General features: G+C 52.7%; 2 protein-coding genes across 5 annotated transcripts in view; one reads left to right on the top strand and one right to left on the bottom strand.

The window, feature by feature from the left end:
* The first annotated feature begins 9 nt into the window (after nucleotides 1-9).
* Nucleotides 10-6,014, top strand: CALHM2 (calcium homeostasis modulator family member 2). Of its 3 annotated transcripts, none has more exons than XM_059661279.1 (3): nucleotides 10-530; nucleotides 2,626-3,337; nucleotides 5,002-6,014. In XM_059661279.1, exons 2-3 carry the CDS (start codon nucleotides 2,783-2,785, stop codon nucleotides 5,416-5,418), a joined length of 972 nt encoding a protein of 323 aa, XP_059517262.1. In that variant the 5' UTR covers nucleotides 10-530; nucleotides 2,626-2,782; the 3' UTR covers nucleotides 5,419-6,014. The 3 variants fall into 3 exon arrangements, with proteins under 3 accessions (XP_059517262.1, XP_059517263.1, XP_059517264.1); XM_059661280.1 differs by having other exon boundaries at nucleotides 2,622-3,337; XM_059661281.1 differs by lacking the exon at nucleotides 10-530 and adding an exon at nucleotides 1,891-2,076 and having other exon boundaries at nucleotides 2,622-3,337.
* Nucleotides 6,015-7,171: 1,157 nt separating this feature from the next.
* PDCD11 (programmed cell death 11) overlaps nucleotides 7,172-17,703 on the bottom strand; it is a 37,399-nt gene continuing 26,867 nt past the window's right edge. The window contains exons 23-36 of one of the 2 annotated variants that reach the window (XM_059661276.1): nucleotides 17,153-17,242; nucleotides 16,846-16,948; nucleotides 16,240-16,417; nucleotides 14,368-14,424; nucleotides 13,386-13,508; nucleotides 12,461-12,583; nucleotides 11,744-12,053; nucleotides 11,415-11,522; nucleotides 10,618-10,767; nucleotides 10,165-10,415; nucleotides 9,326-9,494; nucleotides 8,836-8,989; nucleotides 8,264-8,429; nucleotides 7,172-7,524 (exon numbers count right to left, since the gene is read on the bottom strand). In XM_059661276.1, the coding sequence (XP_059517259.1) occupies nucleotides 7,353-7,524; nucleotides 8,264-8,429; nucleotides 8,836-8,989; nucleotides 9,326-9,494; nucleotides 10,165-10,415; nucleotides 10,618-10,767; nucleotides 11,415-11,522; nucleotides 11,744-12,053; nucleotides 12,461-12,583; nucleotides 13,386-13,508; nucleotides 14,368-14,424; nucleotides 16,240-16,417; nucleotides 16,846-16,948; nucleotides 17,153-17,242 (2,154 nt within the window). In that variant the 3' untranslated portion in view covers nucleotides 7,172-7,352. The remainder of the gene's footprint in view (nucleotides 7,525-8,263; nucleotides 8,430-8,835; nucleotides 8,990-9,325; nucleotides 9,495-10,164; nucleotides 10,416-10,617; nucleotides 10,768-11,414; nucleotides 11,523-11,743; nucleotides 12,054-12,460; nucleotides 12,584-13,385; nucleotides 13,509-14,367; nucleotides 14,425-16,239; nucleotides 16,418-16,845; nucleotides 16,949-17,152; nucleotides 17,243-17,703) is intronic. The other variant, XM_059661277.1, reaches the window with a different exon arrangement.

Genomic DNA, 17,703 nt, shown 5'->3' with positions numbered 1-17,703 from the left:
CAGGGTGTCAAGCATAGCGGCTGCTCTTGTAATTGGCTGGGAAGGCAGGCCCAGGCCAGTTCTCCCACAGGCCCCCAGCCTGGCCCCTGAACCAGTCCCACTGGTGTAGGGCACTGTCAGGTGGGCTCCAGCAGCAGCTCTCTTCTTCGGGAAGGCAGGCAGGCAGAGCCAGGCTCAGGCCGCAGGCCAAGAGCTGCTCAACAGGCAGCCCAACTTCCTCTCCTCTCGCACCGCCCTCTGCTGCCCGCCCTCCTCTGCCTGGCTGGGGATGTTTTCCACTCACTGGCGTGCAAGCTCCATCCCGCTGTTTCCTCCTCTTTTTGGAGTTAAACTTTCCTGAGGACGCCCCCAGCTGTGCAGAAGAAAGTGAGACAGAGTTCTTGGAGGGCATGGTCCACAGAAGGCACTTCGGTGGAACGGCCCCACCCCAGCAGGCCCCACGCTCCCAAGTCTGAGCGCCACTCAGAGAGCCCAGCCACAAGGAGGCCAAAGCCACTCTGCCGTGCCTGTCTGCCTGCCGCTGGTCCCAGGTAAGGAAGGTCCCCTCCCTGGGGTGTGCCCGGTGACAGGAGAGCAGGGCAGGGCCAATCTGAGGCTGCCCAGAGGGATTGTCCTGGAGAGAGGCCCCTAGCTGAGGCATCCTCTGCCCCCGCCCCCCCCAACTCTGGCAGGGGCCAATCCTGTCCCTCCCCCAGCCACCTGACCCCTGTCCTGACTGTTGCTGGAGGTCTCACTCCCAGCTGGGGGGAAGGGGGCAGTAGTCTCAGAAGCTGGCCTGGTCCCGCCTCTGCCCACCAGTGTTCAGGCATCTTATACCCCACTTTGTAGTTTATAAACCCAGGGCCTCCCACAGAGCTCATTAGGAACCTTGAAACCAAGGGGGGGGGGCGCGGGGGAGAGGGAGAAGGGGCTGCTTTTAACCCATTCAGCCCCAGCAATATTACTCCCTTTTCCAGGGAGTTAGACTGGAGCCCCTGGGCTGTGAGCTGGATCCCTCTCTGCCCCCATCTCCTGGCATCCCACACATGGTCAGCCAGCTCTGCCCTGCCCATGTGGCAACCTGGGCAGAGAGAAGGCATAGTAGGGAATATGGGCAAGTCTCCTCACATTAATTAGCTGCCCATACCAGCCCCCTACACCCTGGCTTCTCCTGGCTTATGGGATTTTTAACATTTTTATTTTATTTTTCCATCACCATTTATCCCCTCTAAGCCAAGCCCTCTTCCACATCAACCCACCCCGCTCCTGGCCTATGGACTTTTTTCACCCTGGGGATGGGGAGAAGGACACATGGGGCCAGGCCACACCCTGGCTTGTTTCTGGCTTGTGTGGGTGGAGCCTGGGAAGGCAGCTGGGGCGGAACCAGCCTGGAGCCTAGGCCACGACCACTTCCTGGCAGGCTGCCAGCGCTGCTGCAGCCCAGACCAAGGCAGAGCCAGTGGGGCAGAGCCAGTGGCGAGCACAGCCGAGCCTCAGCTTCATCAAGGCTTCCTGTCGCTGGCAGCTGTGTGATCCCTGAGTCCCGGGACCTGGTGCAAGAGGGCTGCTGGGAGGCTGCTGGATAGGGAACGGGTAGTGGGCGAGGAAGGGGAGGTTCACCAGGGCTCTCGTAGATGGGCATAGAGCAATGGAGGACTCACTTAGCTTGACTCACCCTGGTCCATTTTCAGGCCTCCTGAGGTTGTGGTCAAAGTCCCGCCTGAGCACCTCCACATTTGAATGGCCCCAAGCGAGGTATTTTATCCTCTTTAGACCTTAGCGGCCTGATCTTTGCAGGAAGGAGAATCATCCCACCCTGCCTCACCTCTGGGGGCACCCTGAGGGCTCCACAGGGTGAGAGAGATGGAGGGACAGTGTCCTACAGGACAATGAGCAGGCATTGTGTATGCCCTTCCTCCCCTCCAGCATTCCTAAGGGAGCAAGGACCAGAATGATTTATGCTCTTTTCGTAGATGAGGACACTGAGGCCCAGAGAAAAGTCATGAAGGGTGTTGAGTCAGGATGTCCTAAACCAGTCCAGAGCCTGAGGTCTCCAAGATGAAACGGTTCTTATGGACACCAGGGATGCTGAACCAGGTTCACTACCTTCCTCCACCTGCCCCACATCACAGGGTCAAGTCCAAGTCCCTTATCCACCAGGACACCCACTCCAGCTTCTATACCCCTTTGAGGACACACCCTCCAAACAGTCCTGGGTCCCTCAGCCTGGAATCCCAGGGGGAAAGCCAGTCGACGTCCCACATTCCCCAAGGCCACAGGGCCATTCCTAACCCCCACCTCGAGAGAATCTTGCAGTAGCAACACAAACCTCAGTGTCGGAGGCAGATAGACCTGAGGTGTGATCTCAGCCACTTATGTGGCCCTGCGAAGCCACTCCCCCTCAGGAGCCTCCACCTTCTATACACGAGGGATATGACAGCTCAGTGTGGGTCATGGTGCTGGGCAACGAGGGCTGTAACGCACCTGACACTTAGCAGGAGCTCAGTGAAATGTGGCTGCCATCATTCCCACCAGGCCCCGGAACTCCCCATCTCCTTCCCTTCTCACCAGCCTGAACACACAAGATCCCCTCTCTCCCCATTTTCAGAGGCAAACATTTATCCGTTATCTGCTCTCCGCAGGGAGTACCAGGCCGGCCACTCTGGGTGATAGAATGACAAGACCGTGCCCTGCCTTCAGGTGCCCACCTGCCTGCACTCTTTGCTAGTCTCACCAGGCACCATCGACCCCTGTCACCGCCTGTCTCCAGCCCTGCAGCCAGTCCTCCAGCCGACCTCTCACCATGGCAGCCCTGATCGCCGAGAACTTCCGCTTTCTATCGCTTTTCTTCAAGAGCAAGGACGTGATGATTTTCAATGGGCTGGTGGCACTGGGCACGGTGGGCAGCCAGGAGCTGTTCTCTGTGGTGGCTTTCCACTGCCCTTGCTCGCCTGCCAGGAACTACCTGTACGGGCTGACGGCCATCGGTGTGCCCGCCCTAGCACTCTTCATCATCGGCGTCATCCTCAACAACCACACCTGGAACCTCGTTACCGAGTGCCAGTACCGGAGAACCAAGAACTGCTCGGCTGCCCCCACCTTCCTCCTCCTGAGCTCCATCCTGGGCCGCGCGGCCGTGGCCCCCATCACCTGGTCTGTCATCTCCCTGCTGCGCGGCGAGGCCTATGTCTGCGCCCTCAGCGAGTTTGTGGACCCCTCCTCACTCACAGCCGGGGGAGAGGGCTTCCCGCGAGACCATGCCACAGAAATCCTGGCCAGGTTCCCTTGCGGGGAGGGCCCTGCCAACCTGTCAGGCTTCCGGGAGGAGGTCAGTCGCAGGCTCAAGTATGAGTCCCAGGTAAGGTGTGCAAAGGAAAGCGCCCCTTTTTTCTCCTTTTGGTGGTGGCTGGGGGGGGGGGGGGGTGTCGGGATGGCTCCGTGCTAGAGCTGGAGTTGGTCCCCAGGGGCCAAGGTCTCCAGGAAAGCACTAATCAGCATCAGGTATCAGAGCTGGGTAACCCCATGGGTTAGTGTCTGGTGGGACAAAGGTCAATTCAGTCACAAATACGTTTTAAACGTTAAAGGGAATGTTCTGGCTCAGACTGAGCCTTGATCCCAGTCATGGATTAAGCCCCTACTCCAGCCAGATGGAGCACAAATCCTGCAAGCCTATGAAATATTTGCTATGGGCCATGAGCTGATAGTGGGGTGTGGCTGGCTCCAGGGACCAGAATGTTCCTATCCCAGGAAGGCCGGGGCCAGCAATGAATTAGCCCCAGGCACTGCTGACATATGGCAGTCCTGTGACCCAGGAAGCTGCTGCCCTGCTTCTAGCCTCAGCCTTGGTTTAGTCCTGAGGGAGTGAAGGTTGGTCAGAGGACAGAAGAGCAGACACCTGGGCAGAAACAGAAAAACTGAGCTGGAAGCATTGACTTAGAGAAACAGGGAGCGAGGAACAGATAGGGAAGAGCATAAGATTCTTTACAAGGTCTCTCAGGTACGTAAGCAACACAAAGAAGCAGGGTTGGAGACGCACCAACGGAGATGGGAGATGAAAGACATAGAAATAAAAGTTAATGATCAAAAGCCCACAGATCTCTCTAGAGAAGCAAATGGGGAAATGGGCTCACACCCAAGCAAGTGTTTGAGAGAAGCACACGGGCGATTTCAAAATGAGGCAGAGAGTAAGGACCAGGCCATGGGGGAGGTAGGGAAGGCAAGAGGTGGCATCTGGGCTGAGCCTGGCAGTTTTGACCTGGATTTTGAGGGGCTGAAATGACGTAAGGGAGGGGGGTAAACCTTGGGGCTAAAGAAATGGCAGCAGAGCCCGGCCAGTGTGGCTCAGTGGTTGAGCACTGACTTACGGACCAAGAGGTCAGAGTTGTTGTTTTTTTAAATATATCTTATTGATTTTTTACAGAGAGGAAGGGAGAGGAATAGAGTTAAAAACATCGATGAGAGAGAAGCATCGATCAGCTGCCTCCTGCACACCCCCTACTGGGGATGTGCCCGCAACCAAGGTACATGCCCTTAACCGGAATTGAACCTGAGACCCTTCAATCCGCAGGCCGATGCTCTATCCACTGAGCCAAACCAGTCAGGGCAAGAGGTCACAGTTTGATTCCTGGTCAGGGCACATGCCCGGGTTGCTGGTTCAATCCCCAGTAGGGGGTGTGCAGGAGGCAGCCAATTGATACTTTCTCATCATTGATGTTCCTAATTCTTTCTCCCTTTCTCTTCCTCTCTTAAATCAATAAAAAAAAAATTTTTTTTTTAAAAGAAAATGGCAGAAAATGCAGGAGGCAAAGTCTAAGAAACTGTGAATTCAAAAAAGTAAGGAAAAAGCAGTGAAATTATAACCAGAAGGCCCTGCTTCCCTTACAGAAGCAGAATCTTCATTCAGAGAAGTGAGGGCCAGTTCTGGGGCCCAGGTTCAGCCCAGCCCAGCCCCTATCTCAACCTGGGCGGGTGGGGGTCCAGACAGCAACTTGCCCCTCCTCACCCTGCCCCTTCTCTGGCCAGCTCTTCGGGTGGCTGCTCATAGGTGTGGTGGCCGTCCTGGTGTTCCTGACCAAGTGCCTCAAGCATTACTGCTCACCACTCAGCTACCGCCAGGAGGCCTACTGGACGCAGTACCGCAACAACGAGGAGCAGCTCTTCCAGCGCACCGCCGAGGTGCACTCCAGGGTGCTGGCCGCCAACAACGTGCGCCGCTTCTTCGGCTTCGTGGCCCTCGACAAGGATGATGAGGAGCTGGTAGCCAAGTTCCCCGTGGGAGGCACACAGCCGCGGCCGCAGTGGAACGCCATCACTGGCGTCTATCTGTACCGTGAGAACCAGGGCCTCCCTCTCTACAGCCGCCTGCACAAGTGGGCCCAGGGGCTGCCAGGCAACGGCACAGCCCCGGACAACATGGAGATGGCTCTGCTTGTCTCCTAAGATTCCTGTTCCCACACTCTTTGCAAATGACAATCCTTGGTCCAACACTGAACCCCACTGTCTGCTCACATCAGCATCAGATTTTTTTTTCTTTTAACCATAGCTTTTTGGGAAAACAGACCAAGAGAAAGAAACAAAGTAATCTGGGTACAGAGGAGAGAGCTAATGCACAATGTGGTCAGCATGACAGGAAGGCTCTCCGACCTGAAGAAATCCCCTCTCGTACTGCCGTCAGCCACCTGGTCAACAGCTTGGGAGGGAAGATTCGTACTTAGAACTGGTCCTTAATCAACTATGCTGTGGAGGACCTTTTACTGGTGGGCTCCAAGGCTGAGAAGCCCTGGCCAGCACAGCGAGGTGACAGTGAAACCTGCCAGCAGGCTCATTGTGTAGGATATTGTGCAGTTAATTTGTGTCTAACTGCTTATGGACACCCAGCTCAGCGGTGCTCAGCTGGGAAGCTGCCCTTCGATGCATGCCACTGGCTTTATTTTATATATTTACATTTTTGATAAAGCTTTTCTAAGTATAAAGGACTGGCTTGCTGTCTGTGTGATTGGATGGGACATGGCACAGCAGATCGGTGATCATGGGGACAGAGGGAAGGGGACAGGGAGACCCTGGGCAGGGCTCAAATGGACAGGAGGGAGGGCAGGGGCTCCCACAGGAGGGAAAGCTCTGGGGCTGATGACCCCTTAGCAGCTGGATTCAGGTATCTCACTTGATCTGGAGGAACAGAGGGAGCCTGGTCTCCCCGGAGGGAAGCTCAGCTTAAATTTCTTGGGTCAGAAGATCCCGCCCTCAGTAGGGAAGGCTAGCTCTCATAGCCCAGCCCTGGCTCCTCCCTCCCACGCTCACCTTGCCCGACTGCCTCCACCACCTCGGAAACCGTTGATGCCCTCCCTTGTCCTGGCCCTGCTTCCTGGCACATGACTCAGTCACTGCCCATGGAAAAGCTCCCTAGCTCTCGGGACATTTAAAACTCTGCCAAAGAAAACGATTCACTCTCTTAAGACCAAGCCAAAAAAGAACTGGCTTCAACAACTAGCTGGGTCTGTGCTGGCCTCCAAGATCTCTGGACCATACGAGATCATTACTTATCAAACGATGCAGGGAGACTGTCTTTCTGGGAATTTTATGAGGGAGGCCTGGGCCCATCACATCGCCTCTCCCTCAGGACCCAAGGAATAACCATCAAGTCAGTCAATGCCCTGCGCCCAGCAGTCATTCTCCCAGAGGAGCTAGAAGGGGGCTCTCCCCAGAGCCACACAGCACCCAGTGTAGGTCCTCACGGAGACTCCTGCCTGCCAGGCAGCATATGACATGCATGCTCTCACTTCATCCACAAAACCCTGCAAGGTAGGACTTTTTAGCCCCATTTCACAATGAGACACCCATTTGGAGAGGTTGGGTCACCTGGCCCTGCTGGGCTGAGAGGTGACATCACCAGGTGGCTTTCCTCTCGGGTGCCTCAATTTTCCTTCCTGGGCTCTATCTTTGTCCTTCCATCCCAACTCACAGCCTCCACAAAAGGGTACAAGGCTGAGCTGAGGCTAACAGAATGCCCAGAGACTCCAGGATCTGAAGAAGGGGCCTACTTCCTGGACCCTGCTGACCCCTCTGGCTATACCAAGAGCCTGCCAGGGCCATAGATGGTCAGGAGTCAGCTGTCCACTCCTGCTCCTGGGAACTCCCATGAAGGAGAAACCGGAGCAGTCTCAGAAAAGGAGAAACATGAAATTGGTACTCAAAACAAAGTAAAAAAAGGAATTTATAAGAAATGCCTTTTTATCCTAACAGGATTGTCCCAAAGTTGCTGCAGAAAAAGCAGCACATAAATAGAGACCTCAGGCAACACAGTTGTCAACTGCCGGGTGCCTGAGGTTTGGGTGGGCTGGGCCCTGCTGCAGGGGCTGTCCGGAGCCAGCCTGCAGCTAGTCCTCCAACACGGAGCTCTTAGCCTCCACGTAGTCCAGGGCCTTCGCCTTCACTGCCTGCACGTCCTTCTCGGTGCCGTGTTGCTTCTCATAGTCCAGGTAGCGCTTGAAGAAGAATTTCATTCGCTTGGGGGCCAGACTCAGGTGAATGACGCGCTCGAAGATGTCCCTGTGAGGAGAGCAGGGCAGCGTTTGCCTCTCGGTCCCCCGCCACACGACTCCTGGCTAACCTTCCCCACTTGCTCTCAGGCTCTGGAGCAGGCCCTCTGTCACCCAGCACTCCCACTTCTAGCTTCACTTTTACTACCTCATTCACTCCCATCGTGCCCACGGAGAGCGAGAGAATACCACCCTTCCCGTCCAGGTGAGCAGACAGACACCCAGCGATGTTAAAGGACTTACTGGCCTAAAGTCACACAGTAAGTCAGGACAAAGCTACTGGGAGGGCACACACGTGAGGCACGCATCTGTGAGAAAAGCTCTGCTTAAAGCTCACTGGTGGGCTGAGGGGAGGCACTAGTTCTTTCTGGAGCTCAGTCTACCATCTCCAGTCCTCCCTGCCTGTGGGGATGCCGGCGGGGACAGTGAGTTCTGCCTGTGAACATTCTCTACAGTGAGAGTCAGGCACAGTGCTAATTATCAGGGAAACCCAAGTCTCCGGACACCAGGCCAGTGGCCAGCCTACCTCCCACCCAAGGTTCCAGACACCGACCAGAGGCTGGCCCGAGGCAGGAATAGAAGTTGGAAAAGTGAATGCCATAGGACCTGACGTGTCAGGTCAAAGCTGTTTTTCCAGACAGAGTGAGACAACTGGGGATGCTGGAGCTGCTGTGGGTGCTGGTCATCTGCTCGGCCAATGTCCCCAACCCCCACAGGGAATTCAGCCCCGGTCTGTCTGCCCCTCTCACCGGACTTCCTTCTGGCTGCCATGCTTGATGGTCATGTCGATGTAGACCGACCAGACATCCGTGCGCTTTGGGTAGGTGCTCAGTGTGTTCTCAAAAATAGCCTTGGCCCGCTCTGCATCCCCCAGCTGGAACTCCAGCTGGGCGAACTTGGAGATCACATCCACGTCTGCAGGGAGAGGACACTCAGACACACAAACAGGCAGAGCCCGCACCACAACACAATGTGCCACAGGGACCGAGTCTGACTCCTGACTCCCTGCTCGTGTCCCAAGACACAGGTAGCGACAAGAGGGTCAGTGGGGTAGATTAGGGCCACATACACAGATGGGCACTGACCTATGACTCCCACCGCAGACACCCTACTCTCCGGGGGCAAGGGCAACAGAATTAGTGCTAACTGCAACATGCGTTACATGCATGAGCATACAATCAATAGAGAGACAGACAGGTATGTAACCGCCACGAGGCTTCCTGCCACCACCCTCAGATGAGGGGACCCATAACCCCTGTGCCCAGATGTGGGCGAGCCCAATGTGCTCAGGAATCGGGCCGAGAGTGGGCTAGGCACTCACGCTCTTTTTGAGGCAGGCACTCGAGGGCTCGCTGCATCACACGGTGACTGGCCCCAGCCTGGCCCCTTCGCAGAAGGAAGGCCCCATATTTGACCCAGACAGCTTTCTCCTGCCGGAAACGCTTCAGCATCCGGTTGTAGAGTTCACCAGCTTCCTGTGGGAAAGACCAGGCAAGCTGGGGAAGGTGATGCGACAGAGGGGGCAACAATAAAGACGGGCAGCTCCCCTGTGAGAAGCCAGACTTGGGCTCACAGACGCCAACTGCTATGCAGGCCCAATTCTAGCTGCTGAGGGGAGGGCAGGCTCCCAGAGATGGGGAGGCCTGACAAGATGGAGAGTCTCCCTACTAATCCTATGGCACGCAGAGGTCTTAAGACTAGAACAGGATCCAGAACATGGGGATTCTTCCCTCTGCCTCCATGACCCCCAGGAGACGGGTTCTGAGTGGCTAGGACCCTCTGGCAGCAGGCCACCAGGCCCAGAGTCCTACCTGGAACTTCTCTGACTTGGTGTAGATGTCAGCCAGCTGGAGAAAGACCTTGAGAGGCTCATTGTATTGCACGGCCCGCTCGAAGACCTTGGTCAGTGACTCCTGAGACCCGTACATGTTCTCGAGGTTCAGCAGTGCCACCCACACGTTCAGCTTCTCCTGCTCCTCTCTGGAGGGAGAGCAGTCGGTGCATGAGTTCCATCATCTCAGCCCAAAGAGCCCTTCACTCCGGGGATGTTGAATGGAACTCTATCCTCCTCCTCCCCAGGCTCCAACCATGTCCTCAGCTCCCACCCTCAAGCACAGGCACTGAGAGGCCCTGTCCCACTGCAGTTCACAGCAGCAGGAAGCCCCACCCTGACTGCGGGGCCTGGGGCTCCCAGAAGGAGGCTCTACCTCCATTCCCAGGAAGGAAGCCTACCAGGTCTCAATCAGGCCTGAGGTCTGAGCTGGAAGGAGCAGAATCTCTGGTCTGCTTCTCTCCCCAAACTAAGAGAATGAAAGTAAAGGTTCACCACTCCTTCATCAGCCTTCAGGGCACTCACTCTACCCTCTGCCTAGAAAATGGCCACACGCAGTTTTCACCCAGGTATGTGGAAAGCTGCGTTCTCTATTCTACTTCTGCTCCAAGTTGGGCACATTATTTAAGTCTCTAACTTAACAGTGAAAAGGATTATAAATTATAGATGAGCAGATCTATTTCACAGACGGCACATCTGAGAGAGAGTCCGGGAACCCCAGGTGGCAGCCACTCCAACTGCTGTCAGACTGCAACCTGGGGAGACAAGGCCCTTCCTGTCCAAAGGCCCCTCCCTAAAGCAGGGAGACGAAGCCCAGACCTGAAGGAGATGGTCTTGAGAGCCCTCTCGGCCACGGCCCGGGCCTTCTCGATCTCTGTGGCCTGCAGGTGGAAGGCCATGTACTGCAGCCACAGGATGGAGCTGTTGGGGGAGCTCAGCACCAGTCGGTCAAAATCATCTGCTGACTCTGGCTGTCGCCCAGGGTCCATCAGTGCTTCCTCCATGCGGGACAGCTCTTTCTCTGCTTTCTGCTTCTCCAGCTCCCTTTCCTTCTTGCTTTTCTTCTTCTGTTATGAAAGGCAAAAACAAGTGAGTAATCAGCTCCTCAGACCCTGGGCAGGTCTGTGATAGAAGCCAAGAGTCGGCAGGGCAATCCCCAAGCTCTATAAATACTCTCTAGCCCGAGACCGCCCCACACTGCCAGAAGAGACACCCACAGGCTAGGACAGACATAGGAGACTGGCACCAAGGGGTCCCTGCAAAATACGACACCGTGGTTTGCTGTGGCTTCTCGTCTTCCTCGCTGTCTGAGCTCTCTCTTCGAGGTGGCAAGGCCGGGGTCAGAGATTCTAGCCCCACGTCCCAAACGAAGCCGGAAGACAGCTGCAGCCGGGGCACCTCTGCTGGCCTGGTCTGCGTCCCCTGGAGGAGCATGGAGGTGTGTGAGGAAGGCACTCGGCTCAGGCTGCTCCCTGTTCCCCAGCCCCATCTTGCCCGGAGGAGCAGGACTCCCACCATGCCCTCCTCCCAGGGCCAAACCCAGTCCACCGGGGAAATTTATAGCAGTGAGAAAAAAATTTCTTTGCAAATAAATTCATTTGGGTGACAAATTTTTAAATATATGTATGTATATATATGTATGTCACACACATATAAAATAACACATGTATAAAGTAACAGTCAAGCTAGGACAGACATGATAAAGGTTCTGAGGGTGGCAGAGACCTGATAGCTAAAGTCTGGGAAGCCCTTCCATACCCAGTCCTCAGTTCAAGTAGCACTGTTCTGACTTTTCAGAGGGGAACTGGGGCTCGGGAACACCACGCCGCCTCTTTACCTGCCCACCCCACTAATCTAATTCAATTCCAGCTAATAAATTAGAATTTAATCTGATTACAATTTATTTTATGCAACACACCCAATGAGTAAGGCAGAGTCCCTGTCCCCAGGGAGCTGATGACCAACTAAAGAAACCAGCAGCCCCATCTCTTCATATCTTATAGGAAACAAGAAAGAGGATGATGCCAGAGAGCCCAGGCCTCCCCTCCCCAGAGCAGCCTCGCCCTCACCTTGGGCAGCACACTGATCTCTTCCATCTCCTCTTCTCCTTCCCGATAATACACTTCAACGCCACTGTCGTCCTCCTCGGCCTTCTTCTGCTTCTTGTTTGCCCCTTCCTGAGACGAAGGCAGGAAATGCCGAGCCGCCCCACTTGCCCAGGAGCACTCTTGGGCAGCCCAGGGCAATGCCGCCCCCCCCGCCCCTCCTGGCACGACCCAGGGCCCAGCCTCCAAACTCACACTAATCTGGGTCCGAGAGAAGGCGAGGCAGCTGCCCCTTGGCTTCTGAATCGCTCTCCTTGTTATACGTGGGGAGGCCATCCTCCCTGGGGACGTACCTGCTCACTTGCCGACCCCCGATGTGGCCGCTTGCCCTGCTTCTCTGCGGGTGGTTTCTGGGGCTCTTTCTTCTCTTTGCTCGGCAGCTGGGCCTCCTCCTGCCCCTTCTGGTTCCGCTGCTCCCTCCTTTTCTGGTTCTTCTTCTTCTTCTCCTTCCCTTCTTTTCCTTTGTGGTCTCTCTCCTCCACCTCTACTTGCTTCTCCCCTTGCTTTAGAGGTGACAGTCCTGGGGAGGCAGGAAACACGTCGGGCTTCCCAGTGTCGCTGGGGAGGAACGACAGTTCAACCAGGTTCTTCTGGTGGTTCACGCTGCGACAGGAAGAGAGGGAGGGCGGACAGTGAAGGCAACAGAAGAGCACACGGCACAGCAGGCAGCCAGCCCGTCCTCTCCTCACCGACCCACAGTTTTCTGGGCCCTGCCCCACCCATCTTGCAATCCATTTAGTATGGTTAGGAACGATTTGCACGTTTCCCAGGCTTAGTAGTAAATACAGGAGGCAGCTGTGATGTTCCCCTATTTTGTCCCCAACAACAGGTGCCTCTGAAGAGAAATGTCTCCACATCTGCTTTTAAGAGCAGAGGGAGAAAGTTCCAGACAAAGGGGCTTTGTTCATCAGAACACTGCACCCACCACTACTCAAGCCGTCCTGTCTGTTTACTCTAAATCTCCTCCCAGGGAAAGGGCTGAGGGGGTGGGGAGGGAAGAAGGCACCTACCTTAGGACCTTGGCTGTGAGCAGCTTCCCTTCGGGGAGGTATCTCTCATAAAGGGCTTTCTCGGACGGGCTGTGCTGGGAGACACGTGGGTACTGGGCCAATCCCACCACTGAGGGGCCAAGGCTGACAGGAGAGAGACGAGGGTCCTCTGGTCACAAATACAACAACAAGAGTCCCAGCCACCCAAGTTGTGACCAGGATTTATGACAGACATAAGTTCCTGGCATTCAAAAGGATCCAGAGGGCTTTGTAAACTTATAAACTGGACAAAAAATTATCAAGCACAATGAACATGTGATCACAGGGTACTTTTCACCCCACACCAGGGCATCACAATGTATAGAAAGACAAGAAAAAAATGAGAAAATGTAATAGCAGAGAAGGCTGTAATAGCTGGTGGTTGTGAACATTATATGATTTCAAAGAACATTTACAAATAGTGATCAAACACTAAGTCAAAGAAAATCTGCATGTATTTAAAAGTGACATGCCATATGCTTTGTCCAAAACACCAAACAACAGTAAGTCAAAACTTTTTTTAAAGTAAAAAGAAAAAACAACTTGGAATTTAAAAGACTGATGGATCCCGGCTGGCAAGGCTCTGTGGTTGAATGTCGACCTATGAACCGGGAGGTCATGGTTCAATTCCTGGTCAGGGCACACGCCCGGGTTGTGGGCTCGATCCCTAGTGTGGGGCGGGCAGAGGGCAGCTGATCAATGATTCTCTCTCATCATTGATGTTTCTATCTCTCTTTCCTCCTTCCTTCTTCTCTGAACTCAATAAAAATATATTTTAAAAAATAAATAGAATCTCCTTCTTCATATTCCCTTCAGAGAAGGTGACGAGGAATGCAGCGGACCACAGGCCAGGACAGGTCCGGGGAGGGCACTGGCCTGGCCACGCCCCAGGCTCCACTCCACTCACCCAAGGAGCACGCCGTGTGGCTGCACGGACTTCACATAGCCCTTCAGGAGCTGCCCCTCCTGAACGTCCTGGATGGAGTTAATCTCGGGATCCGGTACTTTGCTTTTCGTCTCTGGGTTTGTCCTAAAGGAATAAAAGGTTTACATACACATACCTCCAATCCCCTTTCCTCCATCCTCCCCCCTCACCTGGGACACAAACTTGATATGTACAAAGAATATGACTCTGGACCTGCCAATAAGTCCAGTACGACACAGCGCAGTGATTCTCAGCCTTTTCCATCTTATGGCACATAAACTAATCACTAAAATTCTGCGGCACACTAAAAAATATGGTTTTGGGCTGATCTGAAAAAAATAGGTATGATTTTGATTCATTCACAGCAGACAGCTATTTATTGTGTTGGCTATTGTCATTTTTAAACTGACAATCTGAGGGAAAAGAGGCCAGTGCCCCTGACTGGTCAGGTATTGCATGTCTTAAAATTTCTTGCGACACACCGATTGAAAATCGCCGACACAGAGCACAGCCCTACTCTCTCCTGAAGTCCTGTCAGCCAGGGACACGTGGCTGTGAGCTGGCTGACACAGGGAGACGCTGACCAAGCCTCAAACCTAAAGCCTTGGCCTTATCAACATCCATTTCTAACCATGGAGCAAGCTGACCTCAGGCCAATCCACCTCAGACACACTCCTACTATGGGACCCTGGGGGCTAAGTCATCTCCCTCACCAGGGCTACCATCTGGCGACCTTAATACCCACATGTGGATGTGTGAACCCTTCCCTGGAAACAAGAGCCTAGCAGACAGGTTCTTCTAGCACTCTGAATGTGCTCGGCTTTTCTGGGTAAGAACAGGGCAAGCTATCCAGTGGGCGATCAGAGAAGAAAGCGGGAAGCCCAATGACTAGAGCAGATCCATGGGGCCCTCTTCAGTGCTCTAAGTGGTCCTCCTGCTCTGGTCCCAAAACACAGAAACCCACCTGGACGATCGCAGCGACAAAGTCAATACCTCGTCTGCAGTGGACAGGACATAACACCTGGAATGAGAGCAAACGAGAAGGGAATACTGACGTTTGAGCATCTCAGGAGATAGCACAGGGCCTCAGTGTCCTCTGCACAGGCCGACCAACAGGCAAGAGCGAGGAGACAGGAGGCCTGGGCTCTGTGCTTCCTTCTGTTGAAAACCTGCAGAACTCTGGACAAGTCCTGTCACATCTCTGAGCCTCAGTTTACTAGTCTGTCAGGTAAAAATAACACTATCCCCTCTTCTTACCCAAAAGGTGTGAGAGAAGAAAACAAGAGGAGACACGAAAGCCCTCTGGCAGGCGCAGTCTTATAGTGAGTATTTAGGAGATGAGACCAGCCCTTTGTCAGGTCCTGGGAGTGTGTGACTCAGTGAAGAAACAGCAGTGACAGGAAACTGTGAGGAGGGGATGACCTAGGACTGTGCAGACTCAGGCAGCCAAGCAGGAAGGTCGGAGAGGGGGAGGCTTCCAGGAGGTAAGCAGGGTTTCCTCTCTGGTTGGGTTTCCAAACATATGGCAATTCATTAAAATGGCAGTTAACTCTAGCCAGTTTTGCTCAGTGGATAGAGCGTCAGCCCGTGGAATGGAGTCGCGGGTTCGATTCGAGTCAAGGGCACAAACTTCGGTTGCAGACTCAATCCCTGGCCCTGGTCAGGGCATGTGTTAGAGGCAACCAATCGATGTGCCTCTCACGTCAATGTTTCCCTCTCTCTGTCTCTCCCCCTCCCTTCCACTCTCTCTAAAAATTAATGGGAAAAATATCTTTGGGTGAGGATTAACAAAAAAAGACCCAAAAATATAAAATGGCAATTAGTAGCCTGAAGTCACAAAGTATAGAATCTTAGCAGTAGAAAGGATCTCAGCAACGGTACAGTCCAAATTTTCCTCATGACAGGCGTCTGCTTTTTATAACACGGCATCATAACCCCTAAAGCAGGAGAGGACCTGGAGGGATCGTCTCCCTTTAGGTAATTAATTTACTATCCACATTTGACGAATGGAGGAATTATAACTGAATGTTACTAAATAAATCCATTTAGCTGTGGCTATAAATAAACCTATCTAAAATAAATATTTCGCTGAAGCTCACACCCCCATTTTGTAAGCCTTAAGAGACAGACAGCAGAGAAGATCGGGATTTCTCCCTGACTCCCTTTTGTCTTCCCAGGCCTTGGATATTTTTGTGCTGTTCAGCTCTGATCAGTGGTTGAGAAGCCAGGCAGGTGCTGGTGGCTCGAGATGGGAAAGAGCAGCTGTATTTACTGTAAACGGGATATAAACGGACACAATCCTTTTGAAGGGCACTTGGGCAAAATATATGACATCATTTGACCCATTCTACTTCTAGGGATTTATTTCCCAGATATACTTACACCAGCATTGAAACATATGCAAAGATATTTACTTCAACATTATTGTTCATCAGCAGGAAAATTTTTAAATAAATTATGACAAAAAACACACGACAAAATACTAAAAATATGTTAAAAATAAGGTAAAAGAACAAGGCTGATTTAGACATATTAGCCTGGGAAAAGAAAAACATCCATGAGAAGCTGCTATGAGAAAAAAGCAAGTTGTAGAACAGTATATAAATAAAATTTTATTATATAAAGGGAAATTATACCTATATATGTGTTAAAGACTTGAAAGACAAGGACCAAAATACATAATGGTGAAAAGTTGCAGAGAAAAAAAGAAGCCACATAAGTTTTCATTTTCTATTCAATTTTTTTTCTGGTACATAATCATGTATTACGTCTATAATTAAAAAACAAATATCGCAATCCCACAAAGAGCTGAAAAGAGGAAGAAAACAGAGCCAACCTGACGATCTTCTCGGGGGTGAAGTCTTCCAGGGGTGCCTCTGAGTAGGAGTCGCTCACGTGAAATATGCTGACGCTTCCAATCCTCCCGAAGGGGAAGGAGACAGTCAGCCCCTTGTTGGGGGTCACCTTCACCACTCGGCCCATGGCCACTTCCCCCTTTTCAAGCTTGTGAGGACCTGGAGGGAGAAGGAACCTGACTCAGGGAAGAGGAAATGAGCCAAGAAAGAAGGTGGAATGCTCACCAACCACCGGCTGGGGAGGAAGCTACCCAGACTTCAGGTTTCTAGGCTGAATGGACCAGAACGATCATGAAGACCCAGATTGCATGCCATGTAGTCAAGGATCCCAGGGCTATGTAGTAGACAACCCTTTCTGAGACCTAATGAAACCAACTGTGTAGGTAAAGGTGACTCAGACAGCAGAGGAGTAACACAGGCCAGAGAGTAAAACTCCAGGAAAATAGTTACAAGAAGGAACCAAGCACACTAAGCTTTCTGAGGACTCTAATACCCAAGGCATCCTTCAATCTGGGCAGTAACAGAAGACCCCTTCCCACGCCTTTCCACCCCTCCCTTCCTGACCAGGTACCACTTCATCACCACACCTATGAGTGAGAGACACAAGAAGGCCTTCGAGGAATCTGGACCAACCACGGTGGCCTTGAGGGCCTGGCCAATTTGGAACTTCTTATCTGGATGTTTCAGAACCTGGAAGGACAAGAAAACTCCTGATGTTTGAAGAAAGGTCTATCATTTATCCAAACCACAAAGCATTAAGTCTCCAAAGCAAGTGTCCTCCAAACCAATCCTTGAATAAGTACACAGTTCTTTGTACCTACTATGAACACACAGCAAACACTGAGCCAAGCTTAAGGAGCCTGAGGATCTTTCCAGGGATCTCGAGCAACTGACCTTAAAGCTAAGAGAAATGAGCAACATGGGAATTCTTCCCCGGATGTCTGGAGCAATCTCCACCTCGAGCCATTTCTTAATCACGTTGTACTGAGGAGGAAAAACAGGAGGAGAAATGAAATGAAACAAATACAAGCATTTCTTTTTTAACCTCCATTAAAATATCATCTCCTAAAATCACAGGGCTGAAAGGACTCTAATCCTTCATTGTTCCAAAGGACAGAAATCCACTCCAACATCCTACTGCCCAAGCTCAACTTCCACTTCTCATAGGGTTCACTCAGAGTCTCGCTCAGAGCCTGCGCCAGCCCGGCAGGATGTGCTTCCCTCTTGGTGCTCAGCAAAAAAGACCCTGGAGAGGCTCTCAAGCATCAGGACCACGCCCCTGACCTCTGCAGCCTCCATGGAGCTCAGTTGAGCCCAGTGACTATTAAGCAGCTTCAGTGTCTTATTTCTAGATCAGTTTAGATCTTGATCCTTTACTATTTACACAGTCTTCTAAACACACATCCCAATGTTCAAGTCAATCTAACAAAACATCTATCAAGCAG

Source organism: Myotis daubentonii, chromosome 13, assembly GCF_963259705.1.
Source record: "Myotis daubentonii chromosome 13, mMyoDau2.1, whole genome shotgun sequence".
NCBI classification, from domain to species: domain Eukaryota; kingdom Metazoa; phylum Chordata; class Mammalia; order Chiroptera; family Vespertilionidae; genus Myotis; species Myotis daubentonii.
This window is presented reverse-complemented; position numbering and strand designations above follow the sequence as displayed.